The sequence below is a fragment of the Diadema setosum genome, chromosome 5 (assembly GCF_964275005.1).
Source record: "Diadema setosum chromosome 5, eeDiaSeto1, whole genome shotgun sequence".
In the NCBI taxonomy this organism is placed as follows: domain Eukaryota; kingdom Metazoa; phylum Echinodermata; class Echinoidea; order Diadematoida; family Diadematidae; genus Diadema; species Diadema setosum.
In genome coordinates this window covers 25143677-25170558 of record NC_092689.1, presented here as the reverse complement: position 1 = coordinate 25170558, position 26882 = coordinate 25143677, and the positions used below count along the sequence as shown (strand labels likewise).

Below are 26882 nucleotides of genomic sequence, written 5' to 3'. Positions count from 1 at the left end.
GCAGATTGTTCTACCTGGATAATAAATTCTTGAGTGCAAAACAACCCACTCATATCAAGCAGTCCCTTTGCTGGAAGCTTTTCAAATTTTTGGCAACAATTTTTCAGTGTGTGATTATATACAAAATCAAATCTTTTCATTAGCTCCTAAGAGGTCTCTTTATTTTTTTTTTTTTAATCTTCTCTACCAACTTTGTGTTTTTTGTCAGTTATTTCACAGAATCTAGTTCCTGTTCATGCCTTCTTCCCACCATCATATGCCTTCTTTGTTGTTTCTCAGTGATCTGTGCATCAGTTAAGAGTTTTCAAGAAAAGGAGTTGACTCCATTGGTGCTAGTAGTTCTCTTTTCTGTGTGTATTTCTCTGCACAGCATTTTCTGTCGAGCTTCTTGATAGCCAACGTTGAAATTTCAGACAATGTGGGCTTATCAAGAGAGATTAGCACTCAGATAAATAGATTGATGGGTACACAATCACACAAAGACACACACATAGAGAGGAAGAGAGTTACATCTTTTCTCTTTGTAACAATACATTTTATGTGTGTATATATGTGTGTATGTATGTTTGTGTTGTAAACACATGGTATACATAAACACATACAGTGTGTACATCTTAGATAAGAGGAGAATGGATAAGGAAAAAGGGGTGATGATGACTTACCAAAATTTGAAGGCATTGTAATGCCTCAGCCCTGATTGGGACCAGAGGCATTAAAATCCAGTGTTGTTGCCAGAGTTAAGTATCTGAGCTGCATGAATTCATATGTTACCAGTGTTTCCAATTCTGTCTGAAAATGGGAGGTAATCTCTTTTCAGAAATGTAAGAACCTGTCAGTGACTGGCTTTAACATGACAATATTTCTACAGACAATAGTGTGTGTGTGTGTGTGTGTGTTTTGAAGAAAGAAGAGAGAGAAAAAAATGGGGCCCTATAAAACAAATAATTTGCCCCGTAGTGCCAGAATAAGATGTTACCTAAATGGTGTAATAGCCTTGTGATATTTAATTTTGTGCCTGGAAAAACGATGCGACTGCATGTGAGGCACATAAGATACCTATTGCGCCTCGTGTGCATTTGCGTCATTCTTCTAGGCTCATACCATGACGATTTGTTCATTGATAATTACACCTGTGTATTCCTTACAGCATATCATGCCAGGCCTTTGTATTCTCATGTGTTGTTCTTTATATTTTGTTCTTTTTTATTTGAACATCATTACACAGCTAAACCATCAAAGTTCCATGATTATGAATTATGCTACTATTCTTGCTAAACAGTGTCTTTGAGCGGATCAGGGGCAGTAATGATTAAAGCACTATGTTTTCTACTAGTATACACACAAACACTTACACACATATTCACGTGCACAATATGAAGCTAACTTATATTTATCTATCATAATATTGCCAATTTCATGATCTGTGCATATATTGACAACTGAAAAATCAGGCTGGTCATGATGTGCATAAAGCCACCTTTGGCAAGTAAAGGGTTAATTGACTTTACTCAGCCATTCCTGAAAGTATGTTTACATCTACAGCTGATAGCAACCCATGCCATGGATGGCTGGCATCATCCTCTGTATCAGACAGGGTATGATGATCATGAAGGCTTGTGCAGTTCATTCCTACTGTTTGCCAGCATAATTGATACTGTGTAAAAGAAATGCTTATTTTATTGGCATCATGCAGTCTTCTTACGTTTGGTCATTTTCAGCAATTCATCTTTTTATATTATGTTAGAGATTATGCCATACAAGAGCATATAGCTGACATGTGCTCACCAATCTTCAGTGTATCATTACTTTGTAGGGAGGATATTATATGCAAATGTGTGTGTATATTGTATTTGTCTAGTGATTGGCTGAGAGCCAGAAGGGCTTTAAAATTGCAAATATCTGTCATGTTTACTTCAATCTCCTTTACATTGTGGTGTCAATTTTTTTTTTCAACAAAATATAAAAAATTAAAACCACAAGAGCACTATTTTACCCTATATGTGGAACATTGCTTATAAAGCTATCTACTTTTGAATAATAAACTTGTAATTTCATGAAAATTGATTGTTTCATTTTCATTTACGCTCAAATCTTAGAATGCAATAGCACCCATCTGGTTTTCAGCTGATGATTTTATACTTACACACACAGACTGTGTAGTGTTTTGTGAGTTACTTGGGCCTCTGTGTGTTATTTGTGCCTGAGTGTGTTTCTAGGCTTACAAATTGAAAGTGTACCAAACATAGTTAAAAGTGAGAAAGAGGTTCATGGGCAGAGCCAAGCCATTGCTATCATGTAAGTCAATATATAAGCCTCCTGGAATCTTTTGAAAAAAAAAATTCAACAAAATTTTGTCATTACCCAGTGATACAACCAAACAGTGCCATCATTATAACGGACTAAAGTCTCTGTTTGAGGATAGGACTCATCACAAAGGTGATTATCATTTGGCTTGCAGACAGGATCATTTACATAAGTGCAGAGATGCTGAGTTTTAGGGTATACATTTGTTGTTGTTGTTGTTGGTGATGATGAAAGGCCAATGGTCAAATGTTATAATTTGAAGTTCTAGGGAGCTTTCTTTGAGCTGTGCCTGTTGTTACAATTAAGACAATTAGACATTTTTTTGACCCAAAAATAGTGGATAGCTGAAAACTGCATGCAGTTGCCACACACTACCTTTACCACTTTATGCATGAAATTCCTAGGCAAATACAAGTATGTGCTGTAGCTTTATATTGTCACACTTACACTAAAATCAGGGAAAAAAATTTTCTGTCAGTGGTAATGATTGAGAGATATATGTGGGTGGTGAAATGGGTCATGAAAACAATATCTTTCTGGTCTGATGTGAGTAGGGAAGACATCAGTAGAACTACATCCAGGAAGAGAATTTGTTATGTGGAAAATTGATTGCAGATTCCTGAAATTAATAAATTGAAATGGCAGTGCTCTGTGAAAAGGAAGAATTTAGATAAAAAATGATGTCGTGATGCAAGATAAAAGTGCTTAATTAATTGACATTACCTTGGGTGATTAGAAGTAGGATAGAGGGTGAAAAGTAGTAAAGTGCTAAAACAATTCAACAAATTTCCCTGATGGGAAAGAAAATGGGGGAAAATAAGATTATATACAAGTGCTTTGAGTCAACATTGTCAAAGCCTCATACCTTTTTTTTTTTGGGGGGGGGGGAGGGGCTAGAGTTGGCAGTGTTTTGGTATCTGGGCTTAAGCTCTAAGCCTTTTTTTCCTCCCATGAGCAGCAATATTAGAACTCGACTGCCAGAAGCACATGTGAAACTGATCTGGGATGGCAGCGTTATCAAATCAAGTACCCAATTTGGCGCTGGGAAGGTAGCAAGGTGGCAGAAGTGTTTATGGCAGTGGGATTTCCCCCAAATTTCCAGCCTCATTTAATGGGCCACATCCTGGGGGAATAAACCAGGTCCACTCTGCAGAGAAATGTCACTTTTTTTTCCCTTTCTTCTTCTTTATTTCTTGTCATTGATAGCAGCATTTTATACTTGCCATTGTTGACATTTTGTGGGCAGGACCCATAATTTCAGCACCTCCCAGTAAATAAACCCAGCCACTACCACCGGCAGTGATTCTTTAAGCCCTGATGAGTTATATCGTCGGGTTTCTTGGTAACCAGACCGCAGTGCTGACATCTTAGGCCAAGGCGATACCCTCACTGAATTAACAGTAAAATTTGTCCAGTGTCGTCCCCAGAGCGTTTTGCAGCAGCTGGCATATGTATTTCTTTCATGATCAACTTTTGCACTAAAAAAAGTAGAAATATGTCTTTACTTATCAATAAATCTTTCTTTTTTTTTATTTGTACATGTATATGTATTTTGTGGTTGTGTTTATCCAAGAACTTAGGACATTAACTGTTGATTTGACCTTTATCTTTGGATGTGGAACCATTACCAAACAAAATGCTAAAAGGACGTCAGTAAACAAAAGCTGTTTGATAAGGTGTGGCAGATACCTTATTTCTGACACAATATTCTGTCAAAATAGAAAGTGGATACTTTCCATCCTGCGGCTCCAGCTTATATCAAAGTTTCTGTTTCATGAAGTGACTTTGATTTATGATTCACCTCGGAAATAAAATGTCAGTGGCCTCAGTTAGGTTCACCCTGATTTTGTGCCCCAGTCAAACTAAAATGGGTTTTAACATTAGCATTGGAACTGCAGATTATTGGATTAGTTTGAATTCTACAGTCTTAGATCACTGTTCTTGATCACAGAGCCTTAATTCCCTCATCACTGTGCCCCACCTTAGCCATCAGATTTATATATCAATTCTCACCTCTTTTCAGAATATACACACCCATCTATGATTCCAGTCCTGATTCCAATCTCACTTTGTTTCTGACTTTGATCTTTGCAGGTGTTTGCACAGTATCTCCAGTTCTGTGGGATTGGCATCAACAATGCAAGGCTGTATGAACGAGCAACACTAGAAATCAGGAGAAACCAGGTAAAGACGGTGACGTTGAACTGTTAATGATCTTTACACTTAAATGAGAATATGCTCTAAGACAGTAGACTTTGTGCAGCAGATTTCCAGTGTACTTTTTGTATTTTCAAAACAAATTTACAAACACACACACACACACATACTGATGAATTTAACAGAATAAAATCATAAAATTGTCTTTCATTGACTTTCAATGAAAGATTAGCTTTCAATCAAACCAATGGGTTAGAAAGGAATGTTCTTGATAAAAGACTATGTCCACATCTTTTTATTGGAAGGATGAAGATGAAATCCTATTTACTAATATATCCCCCCCCCCCAAAAAAAAGGGCAAGACAAAACAAAACAAAGCCTTTGGTACCAAAATAGGTACATGTTTCATGTAACTCATTAATGAACATGGCAAATATTTCCCATCCAGATGAACGGTTGAGTTATTAGTATTTGAATCGTCAAGTACATTCCGTTGTTTCAGTCTGCTGAAAGAATTTCTTATATTTTGAATTGATATTGGTAATATTAGGCAAGTATTGATTTTGGGCTCTGATATATCTCACATGTGCGCAAATGAAAGCATGAGAGTGTATCAAAGTAAGAAGGAAAACCACAAGGCAGAACAGTGGCAAAGAAAACAAGAAGAAGCAGCCGCATAGAGAATAGGAGAATCTTCTTTCTGCACATTGTCTGTCTACCGGGGTATGTCTGCATGTAAAACATTCCCTTATATGGAAGAAGAGCATTATATGCCTGAGCAGTCTCAGCTGCACAGATTACCCAGAATGCCAGAGGAGATCTTCACTGGAATGTGACAAATCGTCAACAGCTCTGCCCCTTATTTTTCTGCTTCCAGTGAAAACATCAAACGAATACAAGAGGAACAAAGAACTGCACATTTTCTGCTCCGTTTTCAGCACTCTCTACACGGTCATTTCCCCGTATACAACAAGACATGCACTCTTTTGTATGGTTGTGTTTTGTTTTCCATGTTGAACACTGGATGTACTGGGTCAGATGTAATGAAATGGTGTAATCAATAAATTGCGTGTTGTGTGGATTGCACGTGTCCCAATGTAATAAGGTAGTGTAATCAATAGATTGTGTGTTGTGTGCGTTGCATGGTCCATTGGCTATCTCAGATTGATGAAAGATTCCCCCTTCTTTTAATGAAGCCTGTGATATAGAGGCAGTGTTTTGAATCCCCTGGAGGCTGTAATGCCATCTGGTTTGATCCTCATATGTCGAGATCCTAGCAAATATTTTACATTTGTCATTAGTTGCTTAAAGTGGTATGCAGTAACTATGTCTATAGGAATGGAGACAGAATGATACATATTCTCTGCATCTAAAATACAGAGCAGTGGGGTAATGTACAGAATGGTACAGCAAATGTGTATACATGTTGCAACAGTTGTCAGCATTGCTTTCTGTCTCTCACTCCACTCACACAAATGCACTATATTGATAATCATCCAGATGCATCAAAGCTTCAAGTAATCTTTTCAGCATTAGGCCAAAAAAAAAAAATTGTTGCATTGGCGTAACCCGCCCGACCCTAAAAATTCCGCCGACCCCATGTTTTTTTATTATTTTTTTTTTTTGCTATCGATATCAAATATCTTGTTGATTGCGATCGCGATCGCACAAACCCGGAAGTGGAAATGGCTCTGGGGATATCGGATGTTCGAGGGAGAGATCTAGCGCCTCGCATAAGCCTTCCTTGATCAGTACGTCATCTGTTTCCAACACGGACACGTACTCTAACAAGATTTATTCAGTGTATACGTAGCATTCAGACTGCGATGTATTGTGCACAGTTTTGCCATAGGTTTCTTGTGTGGAGAACTTACACGAATCTGTATATGTGGGACTGTAATAGAGATCGCCGTGTGCGATGAAAAGATCGTACATATGGGTCAATTTGCATCTATCTTATCTAAGTCAAAATAGTAAAATATGACGTGAAAACATTCAGGATAGGGATTTCAACATCTTTAAATTCTGTGAAGGGGTGTAATTCCAGTAATATCGGCCTCATAAATGATTTGTAGAATAGATGAACACAGCACATTCGGTGCAGCAGTTGTAACTGTTTACTAAGCTGAGCACGAGTTTTACACGTAAAATGCAGGTAGCAAAAAAAAAAAAAAAAATCCGCCCGACCGACCCTATTTGAAATTCTCATGTTACGCCAATGCAACAATTTTTTTTTTTTTGGCCTTAGCTTCTGCAGAGGTGTAAAAATAGTATAAGTAGATACTGAGCATTCACCTTTGATCAAGCAATCAGTATCTGTAAAGCGTCAAATTTCTATAAATGGTGTAATCATCTTCAAAGTACCATGAGCTTTTTTTTGTTGTTGTTGTTAATGAACATCGGTTTCTTTGTCTCTGTTGTCAGACATCTATCATAATCAAATGTATATAGCATTATTAATTAGTAAGACCTTCGTGTTACAGAAGAAGCTGTCATTGTAGACATCAGATGTCTTCTTTATCTTATTCATTAATGTCTCATGTCTTATGCATTGCTGTCTGGTCTGCAGCTTAATGTATTTCTGAGCGGGTACAAAATTTATTAGCTTTGTGCCTCATGGAATGGTCTTTTTTTTCTTTTTCTTTTTTTTTAAAGTAATTCTCAAGATTGAATTATGTTCACAATAGTCGCTGCCAGTTTTAAAGTGCTTACCAATGTAACTTATCTGCTTGTTGAAACCCAGGTTTTGCTTGAGCTTGCCAAGACATTGTTTGAGGAGCAAAGCACGCTGTCCAGCATCGTCCGCCGGATAATGGAGCTCCTTCTCTCTCTGCTGAGATGCGAGCGGTGCTCCATCCTCATGGTGGATGAGTCATCTAAGGTAGGTTGCCATGGCGCTGCTCACACCATGTATCTCATGCTGTCTCAAAACTTGTTTGTCCTCTTGGCTGCCTTTCCATCTTGTTTCCAGCTGTGCTGCCGTAACCTGGCGCAAATTCATGCCCATATTCAGGTTACAGGGAGATATTCCAGCGATACTGTACATTGCCTGTCTGTTTTTTTTTTTTTTTTTTGCTCCCTTGAAAAGATGGACGTTGAAGTGCTTGCAACTTGTATCGCTCATATCTCATGTAATTATATTGTGACATCAGAAAATAGTCTGATGTTATGAAAGATGAACTGTTTTCTCAAACCCTTAGTTGAATAATTGTTAGTTTCTTGCTTGGTTTAGTTGATTTCTCAAAACTGATGTCATGCAAACAATAGAGAAATTGGCAGAAACATCAATGTTGTGATAGAATAACATTTATCATTTTTTTTTTTTAAACAGGAAGGCAATGATAGCTATTTTGAAGAAAAAAAAAAGAGTGAGAAGACAATCTTAAAGTGTGAAGAAGATATATTTGTCAGTTTTACCTTGATAGCAAAATAGGTTTTTGAATGATCACTTTCCGATAGCTACTCACGTAGGTAGCACATTAGAAATGTTTTCTTTTTTTTTTCTTCTTTTCATGAATAGAGTGTCTATTAAGAATAAAAAAGAAATACAATAAAGGATACCACATAACTTTCCTGCCTTGCCTGAAGAATCTTCCATGCCATTTATGTCCAAATGTGCAAGCCGCACTCCGTGGTTCTGCCAGGTCAATAAAATCAATACTAATAAAATTTACTGAACAACAAAATGGTGATCTGTCAGGCTAACAGATTTAATGGGCTTTCAGGTTATATGTTTAAATGCCATTCAGTACAAGGAGGTAAGAAATGGGAATGTGCATTACATCAAGGAAGGACTATGCACCAATCTCACTCAGCAAGTTTGAAGCTTTTCAGACAGTAAGAGCTTAAATCCTAATCTGGATCTTTGTTGAAAATTTTTCTCATCAGACCCTAAGCATGAAGAGAGGACATGTTATTATTTAATATATGCAGCCAGCCGTGTCAATCGGGGGTCCCCTTTACTTTTTTTTTCTCACCACATGTAATGCATATCATCCTGTAAAATGTTTCTATTTTTCTTTGTATTCATATTATCCATGTGCAGAAATTCTGCCATGTCGCCAGTTGAGATTCACTCGATACATGAGAATGTTTGTCCCCCTTTCCTCAAAGTCTACAGACTCACATCTAGCCCTTTCTGAAATGACTATTTATGCACAGGCCTTCTAAATCAAGTTTTATATTGCCATCTGTGTTTGAAGAGAAAAGGATAATCTTTTCCCTGAATAATTGTCAGGATGTAAATAAGAATGATTCATCATGTGTCATATCTTTGGCTCATGATGTTTATATTCATACAAAGTGGAAAAAAGGATTAACAAGGATTTATGAGAATTTGCACACTCTTCAAACGATGATGCACAAAGGTAGCAAATTGTCCATTTGAGTGTTGTGTGCTGTAGACAGTCACTATAACCCTAAATTCTATGGAAATGTGTTCATTCATGAGTCTTCTATACAGCATATGGTATGTAACAGTATTTTTGGAAGATTTTTACATGAATGGTTTGGATTTTGGGCAAAATGTATATTCTCTCTCATCTTCCTGCCATTACAGTGACATCATTTCTTATCTTAGACATCTTCTCTTCTGTTGATACTCACTAGTAAACATCAGACAGAAATAAAAGTGGTCATGTAATGCATATCATGCGACTTTTTGGAATTTTTAGATACAAGATAGACTGTTTTTCTTTTGCTTTGTAAAGAACTATGTTTAATTCTCCACAAGTATGCATTTTATTCAAAATTTTCCAGTGAGAAATTATGGCTTACACTTTGGACAGGAAATGAACATCATATGCTAGCATCACCTCATAAATATAAGTCCAAAGTTATACCACACAACGATATGCAAAAAGTGTGTTTTGTCATATTCGGTGTGATCCTGCCTAAGATAATGTGTCTGCCTGCAAGAAATGAATCACTTTTCTATGGGATATATCTAAATTTTGGACTCTGAACAGTAAATTTCTAGTGAATACTCCAACTCAAAGAGCCAACATACATACACTACGCATGATTTAGTGAGTTTGACGTGAATATTGTGGGCTAGTGGAACTCCTATGGAGAGAGCGAGTGATAAGGAGAGAAGATAAGACCTGTGCAGTTTACCATCTCATTTACAAAAAGATGTTGTATTGTATTCATTTGTATGCAGGTGTGTGTGTGTGTATGTGTGTGTGGGAGAGGGACACATTGAATGTGTGTGTGTATGTGTGTTTGTATACATGTGTGACAATGAGAGAGATTAGGATTAGTGGATAGAATAACCCAACTGAAAGGTAACAGTAATATTGATTGAACTCTCTCTTTTGAGCTTTGACTTGTGCAAGTATACTCAATTCCCTCGTACTGAAATCTTCAACATAGTCATGCAACACACCAGTTTACTGACATGCTCAAATTTTATGCATAACTTTATTATTACAAGGAGTTTTCCTAACAACAAGCATGCTTGCCCACGGCTTGCTCAAGGCTTGCCTGATATAGCAACAGCTAATGTAGGCATTTTGCATTCCAAATACTTTGAAGTGCATTTTAATATGTACATGAAGACTGAATCGCTTGTTACTAGGTTGAAGATGAAAAATCTCCATGAATTTGAATACACTAGAAAACTAGCCTATTTGCACAAATCATTGTTCAAGGATTTCAAGTATTAATTCATTTTGAGGTATGAGGAAGAATGCATACTGTTCAGACATAGTTAATTGTAACCTGCTATCGATATCCTACATAGCGCCATGCAGCTATCTCATTAAGCTGAGGACTTGGGTTTGTAACTACCGGCAGTCCCGAGCCTAAAAATCAAAATCACACTTCTGAAAATGAGTTGTAATGACATATTGATATGCTGAAGTTCAGAATCAAGAGGTACCCAGTATTAGGCAGCAATATCAGATTGTAGAGTGTAATGGGTACAATTTGTGCCCGACGTGATGAGATTCCGTTTCAAATGAAGCACTCCTTTAGAAGCAGTCCTAGAAATGACTGCTAGCCCCATGGGCATTATCAAAATCCTAACTTACCATGAAATGTTCACCTGTTTGACCCATCCACCCTTAATGGTACAATGTCTGTGCATATATTATGCTTCCCTCCCGATGCCCCTAGTCCGACAATGTTCTTTGTGTGGGTGTTAGTGATAGCTGATATATACCCACGCCGGATGGGAATGACTTCCTTTGGTAATGGGATTTTTATTACCAAGCTCTCACTGTGCTTTGCAAGCCTGTAAATGATGACACATACGCTGTACTTTTGTTTCCTACCATATCAGTGAACCGTAATATGCACATTTATGAGAACATATTCAAGTCAAATGAAAGATATGATTTCTTTTTTGCCATGGGGAATGTCATATAATTTCTGAAAATGGGAGTGAGTATGAGTTGGATGTGATGCCTGCACATGTAGAATTGATCTTTATTTTCTGTCATGACACTCGAGAGAATGTTCTGTTGCTCATACTTCAAAAAAATATGATACAACATTTTTTTTTTATATCAATCATTGAGATTTGAATGAGGATGAAATTTGCAGTAATAGAGAGTGTAATATTTTTCAATTCAAATAATTTGTTGGTGGGGGAGTGAGTGATGGTGCAAAGAGGAATAGACACGGAGAGTACAATGGTGTATACCATGACACGGGATGCCGAGAGGGCTTAGAATTTGAACATATTGATATCAGAAAGTAGATGAAGCATGCTTTACATATTTATTTGATGGATGTGTTATGTATCTTTCATTTTGTTATACAATATCTCACAGCTCATTTTCTTGTGTGTGATGTATTTTGTTTGTGTTTATTTTTACAGCGTGTTTCTCTTGAAAATTTGGATTCCTTGAACCATGCCACAAAATATAAGATACGAGTACATTGTACTCGCTGAATAGAAAAGGGTGTTGATATAATGCAAGTTTGATTGAATTAGTGCCCTTTTGCACCTGACTATTCTATTATATTCCAGTTGTGTATTGGCATTCTTAATGCAATGCTATGGTTGTACACTGCTGTTCCCCTGAAAAGAACTGCATGCAGAGCATAAAATGCCCACAAAGTACCATATTTGTGCCAAATTCCTACCCATATATACAATGCTGTATCTATATTCTCCCTTTAGCATTTCACAACTTTCACTGTTAACACAGCCACCTTATTTTATTAAGTATCAGTTCAGTCCTATACCTTTGGAATATTCTGCCATTGAATGCACGCGAGACGTGGCAGTGAATAATTGACGTTATTATTTCCCCTCGATGTTGATGAGTGTGCCTTGTTACTTCCCCCCACTTCCGTTCATCCAAGGTTGATGTGCCCAAAATGAGATTGGAAGCTGAGACGAAGGACTGGGTAAGTCCACTCCTCGCCAAACTTTGCATCCAAAGTCTGCCTGGCCTGTCGCCTCACCACAACCGCCTCCTCACCTTACCCCTACTCTCATTCCCCAATCGCTTGATTAGAACCACCCCGCAAATGGGCTTTGGTATATTGTGTGAAAGTGGAAGATAAGGACTTGCAGCATGAAGAAGGAAGTGACAAAAGATACAAAATCTGCAATATGTGTGCGAGAAAGAGATAGATAGATAAATAGATAGAGAGGGAGATAGAGGGAGAGATGAAAGAGAAGTATCAAAGAAAAAAAAGGAGAGAGTAAGACAAGAGGAAGATAAGATTATGGTGTGAGTCATCAATAGGAGCAGGAATAGGAAAAGAGGATAGAGAGAGAAGAAGAAAGAGACATGGTGGTATAGTGAGTGACTGATACTGTAAATGCAGAAATTTTCGTGGTACATTTATATTAACATATTTTGCGCTACTTCTGGGTATGGCAAATATTAAAACCTGCAAAAATATCTTCACAATTTTCTCTGCACACTTTGAATGGGTTGACAATTGCGTAGCGCGAATTCAAGAACTCGCAAATATCTTTTTTGACCCTCTCAGCGCAAAAAATTAATCCCGCGAAAATATTGACATTTACAGTATAGTAAGACAGTGTATGCATGTGTGTGTGTGTGGGGGGGGGGGAGGATTGGTTTTTGTGTCTGATGAAAATGTAGAATCAGTCCCAGAAACTATTTCTCTCTTTTGAAAGTCTTTTCTCGCTCTGCCCCTGTCTGAGTTCACTGGCTACCAACCATCTTGGAAGTAGCCACTGTGAGATGGACCAGCGAAATCAATCTTTGCATCCAACCATTGAAGCCTCCTCTATCCTTTAATAACAAGCCCCTCTTTCCAACCAATGCTTTCATCTCTGCATTCTGTCCTCTTGCTCCCACATTCTACAGATAGTTGAAATAACTTCTTTTTCTTTATTCTGCCCACTCTCTGGTGGAAGTTGGCCATGATCTATCAATGACCTAAAAAGCTTGTCAGTGAGCTATGTTTGACTGTGCAGGCACAATTCATACTGGCATCCACAGTCCACCCAAATTTGTCACTCCAACTGAGCAGCATGTTTTGAGTTCTCTGTTTTTAGCAACCGCTGGAAATTCAAACCAGACTAATGTCTGCCTTGTTTGTCTGCGCGCCTGATATACACCGTACACGTACTCGTGTGTGGGCAAAGTTTGGTGCCACCTGTGCTGATTCCTTGGTGGGATAGACAGGGAATAGAGAATGACATCATAGATAAATGCTCTTGGAATGCTTTAGTCCATGCTTGTGATTCTTGTGTCATGCGTCTGTGTGTATGTCTATGTGTGTGTGTGTGTGCGTGTGCGTGTGTGCGTGTGTGTGTAATTGGAAGTGTGTACAATAATGCATGTATTCACAACAGACATGTACACAAATATACAAATACTTGTAAAGAAAGGCCTTCAAATGAGGATATATTTCACAGATTGAGTTTCACACCAACCATCTAACTGCAGGCAAAAGGTAAAATTAGTTTGTGGAACGACAACCCTCAAGCTATAAGATCAAAATCAGAACATTCATCCTCTGAATCAAGTTAGCCTGTGTAGATTTATGAAACCTTTACAAACAATAATCAATTCTAATTCTGATTATGGTATCAAGCCAAAGTCTGCCGTGAAAATGAGGCAACAAACTACACTGTATGGATGTCTAAGTTCAATGTGCATTCCTGCCTATGAGGTGTGTATGTCTGCCACATTTCACATTTGAAGGCATTTATGAGCATGACTGGTTTTTCCAGCTTCAGCTAGCAACGGCACTAGTTGTGGGTAGATTAATCTAAAAACAATTTGATCGCACAGGCTCCTGTATGGACCATTGAATAACATGGATATGATGATATGATACTGCACCTGATTCATCTGACCCTTACCCTTAAATATCAGCTGGTATGAATCACTAGTGTCACCATTCTATCCACCCCTGTGGCTGGTGGTAGAAATATGTGCTGGTTGTGAAGTAGCAGCTTGTGTCAGAGCTCATTGAGCCTAATCTAATTCAAACCGCTTCTAATGGCATCCAGCAAAATAAGTGCTTGCACTAACTTTCCCTACTAATGCTGGTGAAGACGGTAATTCCATTTGCCTTCCTTCACTATGTTAACTTCGTGGAGTAAATGCTAAATTACATAATTATGATTTGAATATATATAACTCAAATACTGTTGCGATGTGGATCAACAAATCTGACCCTACAGTCAGACCATTAAGTTATGTTACTCCCACACGCACTGCGCATGGGGCCACTTCGTGCGGTTGTGTGCAGGTTCGTGCGATTTCGCACGGGTGCGTATGGCTCCTTGCACCCCCATACGCGCCCGTGCGTAGTTGTGCGCCCGCGTGCGGATCTGTACGCCCGCGTGCAGATCCGAACGCCTGCGTGCGAATCTGTACGCCCGCGTGTGTGCGGATCCATACTCCCTCGCACTGACTGGCACGCAGCCGCACGTAGGCGCACGAGGTCGCAGGGGGTTGCACGGGGGCGTACAGAGGCACACGCACCCGCACGAGTTCATACGAAATGGCACGAAGATGCACGCACCCGTACGAAACCGCACGCAACCACACGAAGCAGCCCCGTGCACAGTGCGTGAGGGAGTAACATAACTTAATGGTCTGACTGTACATGTCATTTTGTGGGTCTTATACCATTGTTACTGGACCCTGGCAATTGGACCAGATATAGTAGAAGACTGGTTTGTCTTCTGTCCCACATAGGCCTACCTATTGGAATTGGTCAGTTTGGTGGTACATTCATCATGGAGAGAGAGAGAGAGACACACACACACACACAGTGGTCATTTAACACAATGACAGGAATGGTTAAAACCATTTGCTAAAATGGTAAGCAGTTATGCAACACACTGCCATTTTGTCCAGCCGAGACTAGCTTGGTTAGTTCAGGCAGTAAGTCAGGGGTCTCAAACTGGTGTGATGAAACAACACCTTGGTTGCATGACAGTGGCATGATTGTAAAGTTACCACATGACACCTTCGAAGGACCCTCTTTTCTTCACACATGTTCAAAGTCTGATTTTTCACACAAACATTCATCCTGAGGCCATGGTGACTTTCCCAAGGACTCACAGTATAGTAGTTCTGTGTTTTTTTTTTTCTGGATTGTATAGATTGTTACCATTTATAAACTCCCATATTATGAAAATGGCTTTGGGATATGTCAAGAAGTTGAGTTTGTGCTCTTACTATTTATTGATGCATGTCATTCAGATACACCATAACATTAAGTATTGCTTTCTTTCTTTTTTTTTTTTTTGGCTGTGACTTATGTATGTGAACTTGACAGACATTTTTAGATTATCCCTGAAAAGACAGCAGCTTGGAAAACCAAGTGCAACACAAGTCTCCATTGGTATAGCATGACAAACATGATGAATTCTACCACAGAATGCTCCTTTTTGAATTACTGCCTAATCTGTATAACATGAGACATCTCAAACAGAATGCAGACTTTGATCCTCACAGAGGCTTTCCCTTGACTGTATGTAGATTCTGCCTTTCCATCTCTCAAGATGTTTGCTTCATGAGAGTGGAGTGGTTCTGTGGCCAGTGCAGGCAAGGAGGAGATAGTAGTATCAAAAGGAAATCAATTTCCAGACATTGCCGATCAATTGACCATCAAAGGAGAGGTGTCACCTCAGTACCTCAGCTCTAATTACACAAGGGCTTAGGAGCTATGGTGGGCATGATCAATAGTTAGATATGTTCAGTGTCTGGAAGGAAGAAGTGTGTTATGTTAAGATGTCTTTATTTCAAAGATCAAAAACTGTGATCCAGGCTAGAGAAGTAGGTCGTGAATAGCTATTAGAGGATAGTAACCTCCAAACTGTAACGATCAGCAGGACTTATCAGAATTTGTGTATTGTTGCAGTTCAATCCCCCATTTTTTATTTGAATCTATATATCACAATTCCAAATGTTTATGTCTGGAATTTTGTTTTGGTAAGATACTAGTGGTGACAACAGTAATGTGAAGTAGTATTGATTATTTTACAAAGAGGTTGTGACAAAGCATCTACCTTCTGTGTGGCTGCATGCATGAAATTGCTGTGAAATGAAAGAATTCAAGGATAATTATACTAGGCAGAGGAAATAGGAAGTGCTTTAAAGAAGTAATTCATTCAGTTTGAAGGAAATAAGTCTATCATGCATAAATTTCTCCAAACAATGCCAAGGGAGAAATGAATGGGGGTAATCAGTAAGCCTATAATGTTTATATTTCCCCATGAAATTAATTGCAGGTTAAGATGTTACAGCTCTTTTGTAATTGTCAATAATGACTTCAGCTGCAGGTAATCGAGGTGGCTTGTGAATGTCAGTTGCAATTAAATTCTTAAGAACAGATGGATGATTGCATGCTGGAAGAGGGTTCACAGGTACTGAGATTTCAGTGAATCAATTTGTTAAGATGAGTTAAAGGCCCATTTTTGCCAAATTATTAGCTGAATTCCCACAGTGGAAGGAGAGGGGGAGGAGAAGGTGAATTATATATGTCCCATATAATCTTGATTGCATGCAAAAGGCATGACTGTCGTTTATTGAACACCATTACATTGCACACCTTTTATTCTTGCACCATACTGTACATCAATCACTTATTTTTCATACTATTTGTTGTGTGTTGTTGTCTCGGTAGTGTTTGTGCATATATTTTGTAAGGGGAGTTTAGTCCTGAGTCTCTGGAGATCTGTTTGTGAGTGGTAGCTGTAAATTCAAGTGGAATGCAAATATACAAATTGCATGTTTTTTTATTCAGTCCTCAAGTATAATCGAATCATCACAGAAGCAGTTACAAGTACAATGTATTGATTTTTATTTCATTTTGTGATGGTGGTGATGATGCAGAGGATTAAATGTGAATTACATTCACAGATGTCAATGTCATTATCATCATGAATATCATTATCATCAGCATCAATATTGAAGAAGTTCTTAATTTGTATTTTTATTATTATTGTCATTTTTTTTACAATGGTGTAATCATTCTTTTATACTGCTGTAGCCAGCTGTGATTCAGTTTCAGTGATTGGAAGTGTTGGTGCAAATGATGGAGTATGACCTTTAACCTATGGACTTGAAGTGTCCTTCAAGACACCAGGGTAATGGGTGATGAAGACTGAGGGTGGATGGTTCTTGTCAGCCAGACACCATGATGCCTTTATGTGTTTCATTTTCATACAGTTGTTATTCCTGGGGGGTAATAGACTGTCAGCTGTCAGACTTTATACCCTGGTAAATGAACACACAGATGAATTGCTGTTTGTCCACGTCTACCCGCGGTCATAAATTTTTCTTGGTTCCCCAACATGAAAGTTAAAGTTACATCACCTAGATGCATGTGGGGAAGCATTTCCTCTTCTGTATGTATGAACTTGTGCAGCGAGTGTTGAGAGAAAATATTTTCGAGTTCATAGCTTGAAACATGACGGTAGGTCTCTTTCTTGAATTGTTGATTTTTGTTTTTAAAAAATGGTCCAATGGGCATCCTGACATTGAGTAGAATGCATTAAATATTGCATGTTGTGATGGAATGTTTAGTTTATAGACACAGGATGTGTAACGGGAGATGATCTGAACACCATACAGCAAGTCACATCCACAGCTGCAATTATGCTATTTCTTCCTCTGGAGGATTGTAGCTATGCAGGGAAATATTGAGCAGGCTTCAGGGACCTTTTCAGTGTATATTCTCAGCAGTGCCATTGTATTGACACTCTATGATACACACAGTGGGCATCCATCTAGTGCTGTTCGTTGCTCTACCTGTATGCAGCATGAACTACAGTATATGCCAATGATTTACTTGTGTGGATTTTTTATCAATACCAGTATCATTACTGATATCAATATCAATATCAGTATCAATATCAATATCCACACCAACATCAACATCAATGTCCGTATACACCACCATTGGCAGCATGCTTGCGTACCCCTCTCCCTCCGTTTGTTCACACTTTCACTGTCTCTGTCTATCTCTCATTTCCTTCCACTAAATGTCTAAATGTTAACAAGTCTCCAACCCAATTCTCTCTTCCTCTATCTGGGTCTAAATCCCCCACCCCGTCCCCTTCTCCCCCTCTTTGTCTGTGGAGTGTTTGCCATTGGATTTTCTTTCCATGTTGCGCTAGTGTAGCAGGACATTGCATGAATAAGTTGATGTTGTGCAGCTCACTCAATGTAACCCAGATGGTAAACTGTATAAGCTGTTATCTTCTCGTACAGATATTTTTGCAAATGAAGAGGTCACAGACATTTTCGCGAATGTGACACCGAAGCTATCATAGGTGCACTAATGCCTGTCAGTTTGAGATATTTTCACGTGTTGTTAAAATTCGCTGTCAAATAGAGATTTGCGAAATTCACAAAATAATCAAACCCTCGCGAAAATTACAGCTTATTCAGTAGTTTCTATAGCCTCAACAAAATGTATGCACTGAGGTGTGCTACGTAGTATATGTAATTGTCAGTGTTGAAGGAGTGTTTAATTCCTGTTCTCCTTTTTTTGTTGTTGAAAAATTAGCAATTACTGAATGTAGTTTTATACATTGAAAAAAAAACATTTTATTATTATTTTATGGTAACGGGTTGTTAATTTGTTGGTAAGTGTTTATGTCAAATCTGTGACCCAATGCAGGTATAGTAGCTTTTGACCCCTGAGAATTGTCTGTTTAGTGAAATGTAAGCACACTGTTATGCTGGAGTACATTTCTCCACATAAGACTTGGTCATGGCTCCATTTTCTAGAGTGTTATCAATAATTTCATATGCATTCTTTTAAGAGAAGTGAATTGCTATATTTCATGCATTTTTCATTGAGAAATAAAAAAGGGAAATTGAAATTGAATTGAAATTGACTTGATATTGAATTGCTAACAACCTCTGGATTCTTCACATATCTGCAAGGGTGTCAACTAATACATGCTTTCTACAGTATTAAAGGGACTGTACAGTACTGGTTGAGGTGGGGATTCATGTTTTGAACATTCCTAAGTGAGATAATAAGAAACCTCTTATGAAATATGAAAGGCATGTAATTTTAAGAAGGATTCAATGTTTATTTGTTGAAAATTGGTTTTCAAATGGCTGAGATATCCAAAAAAGTGATAATAATAAAAGGCTACAGGCCACACCTTTTATTAGGATCTCTTTGTTTCACCTTTTTTTTTGGATATCTCAGCTATTTCAAAACCGATTTTCATCAAATAAACTTTTGATACCCTTTAGAATTGCATGCTCTTTGACATCTCATAGAGTGGTTTCTGAATATCTCGCAAAACGTTAAAAGCTAAATCCTCACCTCGACCAGAACTGTACGCACCCTTTAAGTAAGATTTTTCTTTATCAAAATCAAGAAGATATATTTTTTGAAATGGAAAAAAAAAATTGATTTAGTAGGTTTAGTGTGTTCAAAATTTAAATAAGATATTTTTGGCATGTGTTTTTTTTTCCTGCCTGTTTTTCACCTTCTGACAGTTTAATTTGGTCATCTCAGATACTACAAATCAAATTGTGTCTTGGAGGTAGTGTGAGTTTTATCTATGTAACAGTTGATATCACATGCACTCTCAACTCAATGAAGAAAAAAATGGTCATATCATATAAATGACAAAAAAGTCAATCTGCTTTACTTCTTGAACCCAAATATATGGGACAGGTGATTTATGTTAGTTCTTATGATAATACCTGCATAGTATGGTGCAGAAATATTGCAAAAGGAAGTACATTCATTTCTGTTGTAAACGTCTGTATCTCTGTTTTTTTTTATTTTGTTTTGTTTTTGGTTTTTTGTGTAAGAGAATTATCATGAGTGTATCGTCAAAAGGGAGGAAAATGTTTCCACCTATATTTTGAAAATGTGGAATGACACATAGAATAGCAGAGGGAGAGAAGAGAAGAGCAGAGGAAGAGAGAGAGAGAGAGAGAGAGGTGCTTCATGCATTTGATGGGTAATAACAAGTGCAGTATTAAAGTAAATATTGAAATTTAATTGTCATTCTGAACTATTATATTTGTACGCTACTTTCAATTTGCCAATAAAATTCATATTATATGAACATACACAGTTGGCTTAGTGCAGAAGGAGACAGAGAATGGGGCAAAGAGGATGAGAGGCAGAATAAAGGAAAGATATAAAAGGGGAGAGGGAGAGATAGGGGAGGGAGAGAATAGAAAAGATAGATAAAGACAGATATAGAAAGAGATGTCGGAAATAATGCAGCTTCCCTTTAAGCCAAAAGTCAGGTGCTGCGGCCTGGGCTGTGGCTGTCCTCCCTTTTAGAACAGGGTGTCCTGGCATCTGTTTCTCACTTGTCTGGACCTCTAAAAGGGCACATGGCAGAGGCTTTATTCAATTACAATTATTACTACAACTCTCTCTTTCCCCCTATCCTTCTCTTCCTCTCTCCCTCTCCATCTCTCCCTCCTTCTCACAGGCCATCGCCTTTCTCTCTTGCTATGTCTCTGACATAACGCATTCTGGAGCAGACCCAAGCTGTGTAATGTCTGCAGGACACTACTCACATCTGGTATTTGTGAGCTCCGCAGCTTTTAATGATTGTCTGGCAGGCTTCCCATGTTCGTGTGATACCCAGCTGAGACTCAGCCCATCACTTTTTTATCCGTTGCTATATTGAGGCAGAATTTCCTGTGTTGTATCTTGATTTTCCTTCTTGTACCTTTATCATACCATCTAGGTTATTCCAGATGCAATCAGTTTTCTATTTTAGAGGCTGAACTGCTAGAGCTTCTTCTGACATTATCAGTTTAGAGCAAAACCCATGCCAGTTAAATGAAATTCAATATGCTGTGTAAGAGAGAAATATACATGAATACGTCATCTACACATACATACATACCTACATACATCTGCATGCATGCATACATACAGGTATTTCCAGAAGGAAGTATGTAATGCTGTCGTTGTGTATTAGGTTTCGTATGAAGTTGTTCCCAAGGTTTTCTTCAGAATTCTTTTATCTCACTTTTCTTATGTCATAATTGCACTGCTCTTAGTCATTTTCCTGGATTTCATCATAGCTTCCCTACCTGTCTTTCCATCTAATCTTGATCATTTCACTCGAAGCTTCTGCTTCATCTTCATCTTTGGACACCAACACTTATATAACTAAAAAAAGAAGGAAAAAAAAAAATCCCAAACATAATTCCACAGTATATTGCTTGTCTGGTATGCCTGTTACGGCATTCATTAATGAATTTCCTGGTAGCATGATCTTTCCTCCTATGTTTAGTAATTCTTGACTCTCCCCTCCTTCATTCTGCCTTCTAGTAAATCTCCTTTTCTCCTAGCTGCCCCATCCTCCCATTTCCTGGGACCACAGAGGGAAATATGTTACACACACGATGATGACACAACCAGCTGGAGTATTCTTCTATACGTGTCTTGGTGGTGGTCACATAATTACACACCCACACACCCACACACACTCGCACGCACACACACTACCCTACACTACACTATACATTCTGCATCGTACATGATAATATAGCTCAGGTTATCTACACAGTGCTTGGTGCACTACACTGTCCTCCTGGGCATCAACTGTAATCTCACCAAATAATTGTTCAGGAAGCATTCAAACTTGACAAAAATTGTACCAAAGTAGTAAGACATTGGCAGTGAATTAAGTGTTTTCGGAATCAATGTGTGGTTATTATTGGCAATGACAGCTGGCGAAATGAGACTAGACCCTTCACAGCTTTTTACTGTGACGTGATCTTCACAGGAATCATGATTTCTCTGAAGGTATTTAACCACACTTTAACACTTCTAATCAAACTGTATTGGGCAAGATACCCTTAAACTCTGTGTTGATTAGGAGCAGAGCACAAAACTTTATTCACATCTCTATTTTCAAAACTTGAAAGGTACCTGGTAACACTCTCCTGAAGAATCTGAATGAAATCTGACATAAGATATTCCTCAGAGTCACCAAAAGCTGCAGAGTGGAAGTTATGAGTACTCTCGTATTTCTTATATATGATGCTAGAAAATCATTCATTATGTGTTGCATGTATGAATGCTAGTGTCATATCTTTTCATGTTGTGTGAAGTGTACGTGTCAAAAAAAAACACCAAAACAAAACATCTCAAAGGAGGGGGGAGGGGTAAGGGAGGGGTAGGGGAGGGGGAGAAAATGTCTTTGCTGAGGGTTTTTATTTTGTTGAAGTTTATGAGATCAGTTGTGTGATTTTTTTTTCTTGGTGTTCAATAGTTTGTTGAGGCCCATGAGCAATTTTCATATATATAAAAGTTTTGCTTTGTGAATGTAGCCTTCAAGAGGGGCAGGCTAAGTATTTGAGGAGAAACTCGGCATCACTGTGCCCAGCTATGGGTTGCCATGTCGACGCATCATCAGCAAAGACAGACAAGCCCCCTTGGGTTTGGTGCTGGCATGAAATCTTCCCCAGATGTGAACGTTGTGGAGAGTTCTAGCTGTGTGAATTAACTGAAAGTAACATTCTGGAGCTTTCGTATCCTGGAGGTTGTCTGTGCTACTGTTGCTACCATAATCTTTTAAATGAATGTATAAATATTTGTGTTTACAAAAGGAACCCTCGGACCAAAGGAACACTAGGCTGTGAGCATGTGAGAAATGTCCATGGTGGTGTTCACATGAGGTACAGACATCGTTACTTCCTCATCAAGGATCTGATCCATCAATCCATCTGGCCGATAACACTCAGAGTGGGTTGGTCCACACTGATTGCTCACTATATGCAATGTAATGCTTGACTCTCAGCTACTGTAAAACGAGGAATGTTCGTGTGCATTTTAATTTCGCGAGTGCCGAGATTTACGAAATTAAAATGCACGCGAAAGTTCTTATATACATTATATGCATTGAATGCCAATGGCAGTTCGCAAAAATATCATGCCGCAAAAATGCCGCAAAAAAGGCAGTCGGCTCCAATTCGCGAAAAATTAATGCCGCGAATATATCATGTTTTACAGTATTGTGCTTAGGTGACACATCCTCCTCCTGTATTTTAAATCTTCAATGTGGAAGACTTTAAATAATGATTATTTTCATTGATGTAACTAGTGTTAAAAATTATGGAGATTCTTTTTCATCATTTTTTTTTTCCAAATGACCTAAGCACTATTTTACTTATGGCAGGAGGAAATTGAATGTCCTCACCTATTCTTTTATCAACTCTCCTTTCATTTAATAATTAGACTCATGATTTTTTTTTTAATGAAATTTTGCATTTCCTACAAAGTTGAAGTGCATTTAAAGTCTGTGCATTCTATTGTCAAGACTTCATCTGTCATGAGGTGACATCTTGATATGGAATCTATGGAATTCAGGGTGAAAAGTTACATGTTAGGATTATGTGCCAGTTATCTCAACAAAATAATTTGGTTTTCAATATTTTTTTTTTTAATTATATTCAGTTCTTCTTATCATATTAATATATTAGATTTTTTTGTTGGTTCTCAATATGCTTTTAGCTTGTTAATGTTGAACCCTGCAATGTATTACATGTCTAAGGTTTGTACGATGTATGTCAATTCCTGTACCCTCTGAGTATTGTATGTGTTTGTGTGTGCTTTTGAGTGTTTGCTAATGCCTTCCAATACGGGTCATTATCACTATGAACAACAATTACTCATGGATACATGCAGACTATCAATGTCCCCACTTGATACACAAGTGTAAAGGGTTATTTGTAACATGAAAATGTATTTGAATCTGGTCCATATTTGTAAAGCGACAGGTAAGTATAGTCCATGGTTAAATACAGAATTTCATCTTAGACTGTCTAAGGTTCTTGTTGAACAGTCTTGCTTTGTGCTCCATAATTACTTGGTTAAAAACATCTTTCAACAAGGAACTGGTCCATGTTAGAAGGCCTTTCCAAGTATGAGTGCCAATGTGTGCCAATGTGTGCATTTGGGGTTTTGATTGTGTGTGTGTGATATTCATCCTGTTGGAAGAGAATTTTAGTATTGACTTTCATTACTTCACCTCTTGATATAAATATTACGTATTTTCCCCCTGGAATTTGGCCCATTCTAATTGTTTGACCCTTGGTGCTAGATATGTAGACCACACTTGTCCTGGAGTCCGTATTTCTCAAGCTCCCTGGAACTCCCCATATGCGTAGGAAGAGAAAATGGTATCATTTTTTTTTTCTGAAGTAACTGTAACTTATGCACACATTGATTGTCTTGTAGAGTACCTGTGCAGTAGTCTCATGAAGAAATTGCTCAAAATGTCTTCCTGTTTTTCCTCTATCCTTTGCATTTAGCATTAATGTCTGAATTTTTGATCATTGTAGTTGAAATATGATTTCATGCAATCGTTTTCATAACATTCTCAAGAATATTTCATATGATTTGATTCATTCATTTTTGTGTTGTTGTCTTAACACTCTTTGTAATCATTTAAGGAAAAGAAGAGAGAACACAAGCAGTGAAGCATCATGTAAGCACTCCCATAATGTTTCTGTCCTCTTTTTTATTTATTTTTACTCTTCTTATTCACAGAAAAAGAAAAATAAGCGGCTGGCCAGTAAAGAGCAGACGGTACATTTCATTTTCAGATTTACACTTTTATTGGTTTTTTTTTTTCATTTAATCACCAATCCACTTTTCTTTACAACAACACTTGCACTTCCCACAATCCTCCTGTTTTCCTGTAACCTCTGACCTGCATGAAGTCACCTATTTCTTTGACTGCAGTGCATGCATGATTTCTTTCTTATTTCCATATTATGCACCCACCCCTGATGTGTTGGGTTTTCCCTAATCTTTTCCAAGACATTAATAATCCTTATTACTCTTCCTTAAATTGGCAACAACCTGGGTATCATACTGCAACATTGTGGGGGATGTTTAGGAGGAATGGAATGGTTGCAAGTCCCTTTCTGTTGGTGCCAATTTGAGGATGCCACATACCCAATCCCAGCATGGTGAGTTTAGAGTTATTCAGTTTATTCACTTGACATTTCAAATGACTTGGACATAATGTAGTTCCTATGTAAAGCAACTCCTTGCTTTTATACCACCATATGGTAGAGGTTCTGGATACTAAGTCATATCTACTCCATAAGTTAGCAATATTTTTGTTACCTCAAGTGCAGCAAATTCCCTGCTGAAAGACAATAAGTTTGCATGGAATCATTTTTTTAAAGCCAGGAAACAAGGCTCTCTGATTTATTTTTGTGAAAAAAGTGTATTTCTTTGCTGACTGTGCATTATACCCCATTTAGCATGGTGTGTGTTGATGTGTGTGGTTTGTTCATTACACCCTCTAATCCTACATGTATGTAACCCTGCAGTGTGAAATATCAAGACTCAAGAGACTGAAAAAGAAACTTTCAATGATGAGATTTTGAAGTAGAATCAGGGTGTAAACCGTTTATATCATTAGGAACGTATTCAGTTTGACCCAATAATGGAAACAAAATGACCACATGACAGGTTGATTTGATGACTGCCTGAACCAGGTGATATGACATTGTCCCTTGTCTGAAGTGCTTGCACCACTGAACTACCCTATTATCTACTCATACGTCTTGTTCCGTGACTTACCCCCAGCCTCGTTCTCATCGTCTGTGTATGTGGTGTGCTGGTATCCAGTGTTTTCATAATCACCATACTTATCACACTCACCCACAAACATACAATACCTGACGAAGTGAAGAGATCTGGAGAATCCATCAGACGAAAGTAGAATCCTATACCACCTTTCAGCTCTCAAGTATTAAAACTTCTTACCATATCTTGTGCAGTATATAAGGAGAGAATTAAGTTTAGGTAAATATCTACTTTCTCTTGATTCCCTTTTTTTCATTTTTGCAAAGATACACTAAAAAGTTAGTCCAGATATAGCAAATACGTTGTGAAAAATGAAAATGACTTTGTTGTAATCTTAAAGTTAACAAAAATATTCATAAAACTAGAGGTTTTAAGTGCTTAAGCAAAAGAAATAATGCTTAAATTTAAGGATAAAGATGGAAATGTGGTCATAATGAATATTAATCTAGTTAAGAGTTAGTGCTAACATTGAATATATATGCTTATAAGTTAGACTATATAGTGTTCCTTTTTTACTGCAAACTGTAAAAATTCTGATTATACTGAAATTAGACAAATCAGATTTTGTTGGCTCAACATAATGAAATTTCAAGTAAAAAGGCAGGAGGCTTATTCATTAAAAAATAATTACAATGAGTAAATGTTCCATTACAAATTAAGTGCAAGAGAAGAGCATGAACGAAAGCTAGTGTTTGGGTTACATTTTGTGAGTTGAGAGGGACTTTAAGCCTGCTATTTTGTTGAGTTTTTAGAGTTTGGAATTCATTTCTTATTTTTGAGGTTTGAGAAGAGTACTGCTGTATCACTATCAAGGCTGCATTGTTCACAAACAAAGGAAAAATATATAAAGAAGAAACCCAATAGGACAGGGGGTGGGTCTATGGGTGTGGTCAGAGTTAGAATACCATGATGCTTCACAGGCCACTGGTTCTAAATACAAGTTAATATTCAGTGCTCATTTAGACACAGGACTAGACTGACGGACAAGGTATGTCATCCTTACACCAATGGGTTGAACATTTGTGTCACATTGACAAGTTATGGCACCTGTTGTATCAATGAAATTTGGTGTATAAAATTAAATCCGAGCTTGATGGTCAGATGTAAAAAAGATCCAACTATTTAAGAAAGAAATCCTGAAACACCAAAAAATTGCAAAACATTCATAGACTGATAAGTGCAGGATATACCTATCAATATTCATTTCTGTAGTTGAGTTGTCATATGTATATATTCATTTCTAAAATGTGTTTTTGTATAATACACACACAAGAAGACACAAAGATGTCAATAGTGATGGTGATTGTACATCCTGCATACCACCATTCATGATAGAAGGATTTTGTTTCATGCACGTGTTAATGCAGACTGGGATCATGGACCTCGGACTATTAGTCAGGATGGGTCAG

The 26882-nt window shown here is 37.8% G+C and overlaps 1 protein-coding gene across 1 annotated transcript in view; it reads left to right on the top strand.

Moving 5' to 3' along the window:
* The window catches only part of LOC140228644 (dual 3',5'-cyclic-AMP and -GMP phosphodiesterase 11-like), a 159319-nt gene that overhangs the window by 84468 nt on the left and 47969 nt on the right, over positions 1-26882 (top strand). Inside the window, exons 3-6 of the mRNA XM_072308892.1 lie at positions 4399-4488; positions 7205-7342; positions 11776-11820; positions 24421-24459. Coding sequence (XP_072164993.1) covers positions 4399-4488; positions 7205-7342; positions 11776-11820; positions 24421-24459 — 312 coding nt within the window. The remainder of the gene's footprint in view (positions 1-4398; positions 4489-7204; positions 7343-11775; positions 11821-24420; positions 24460-26882) is intronic.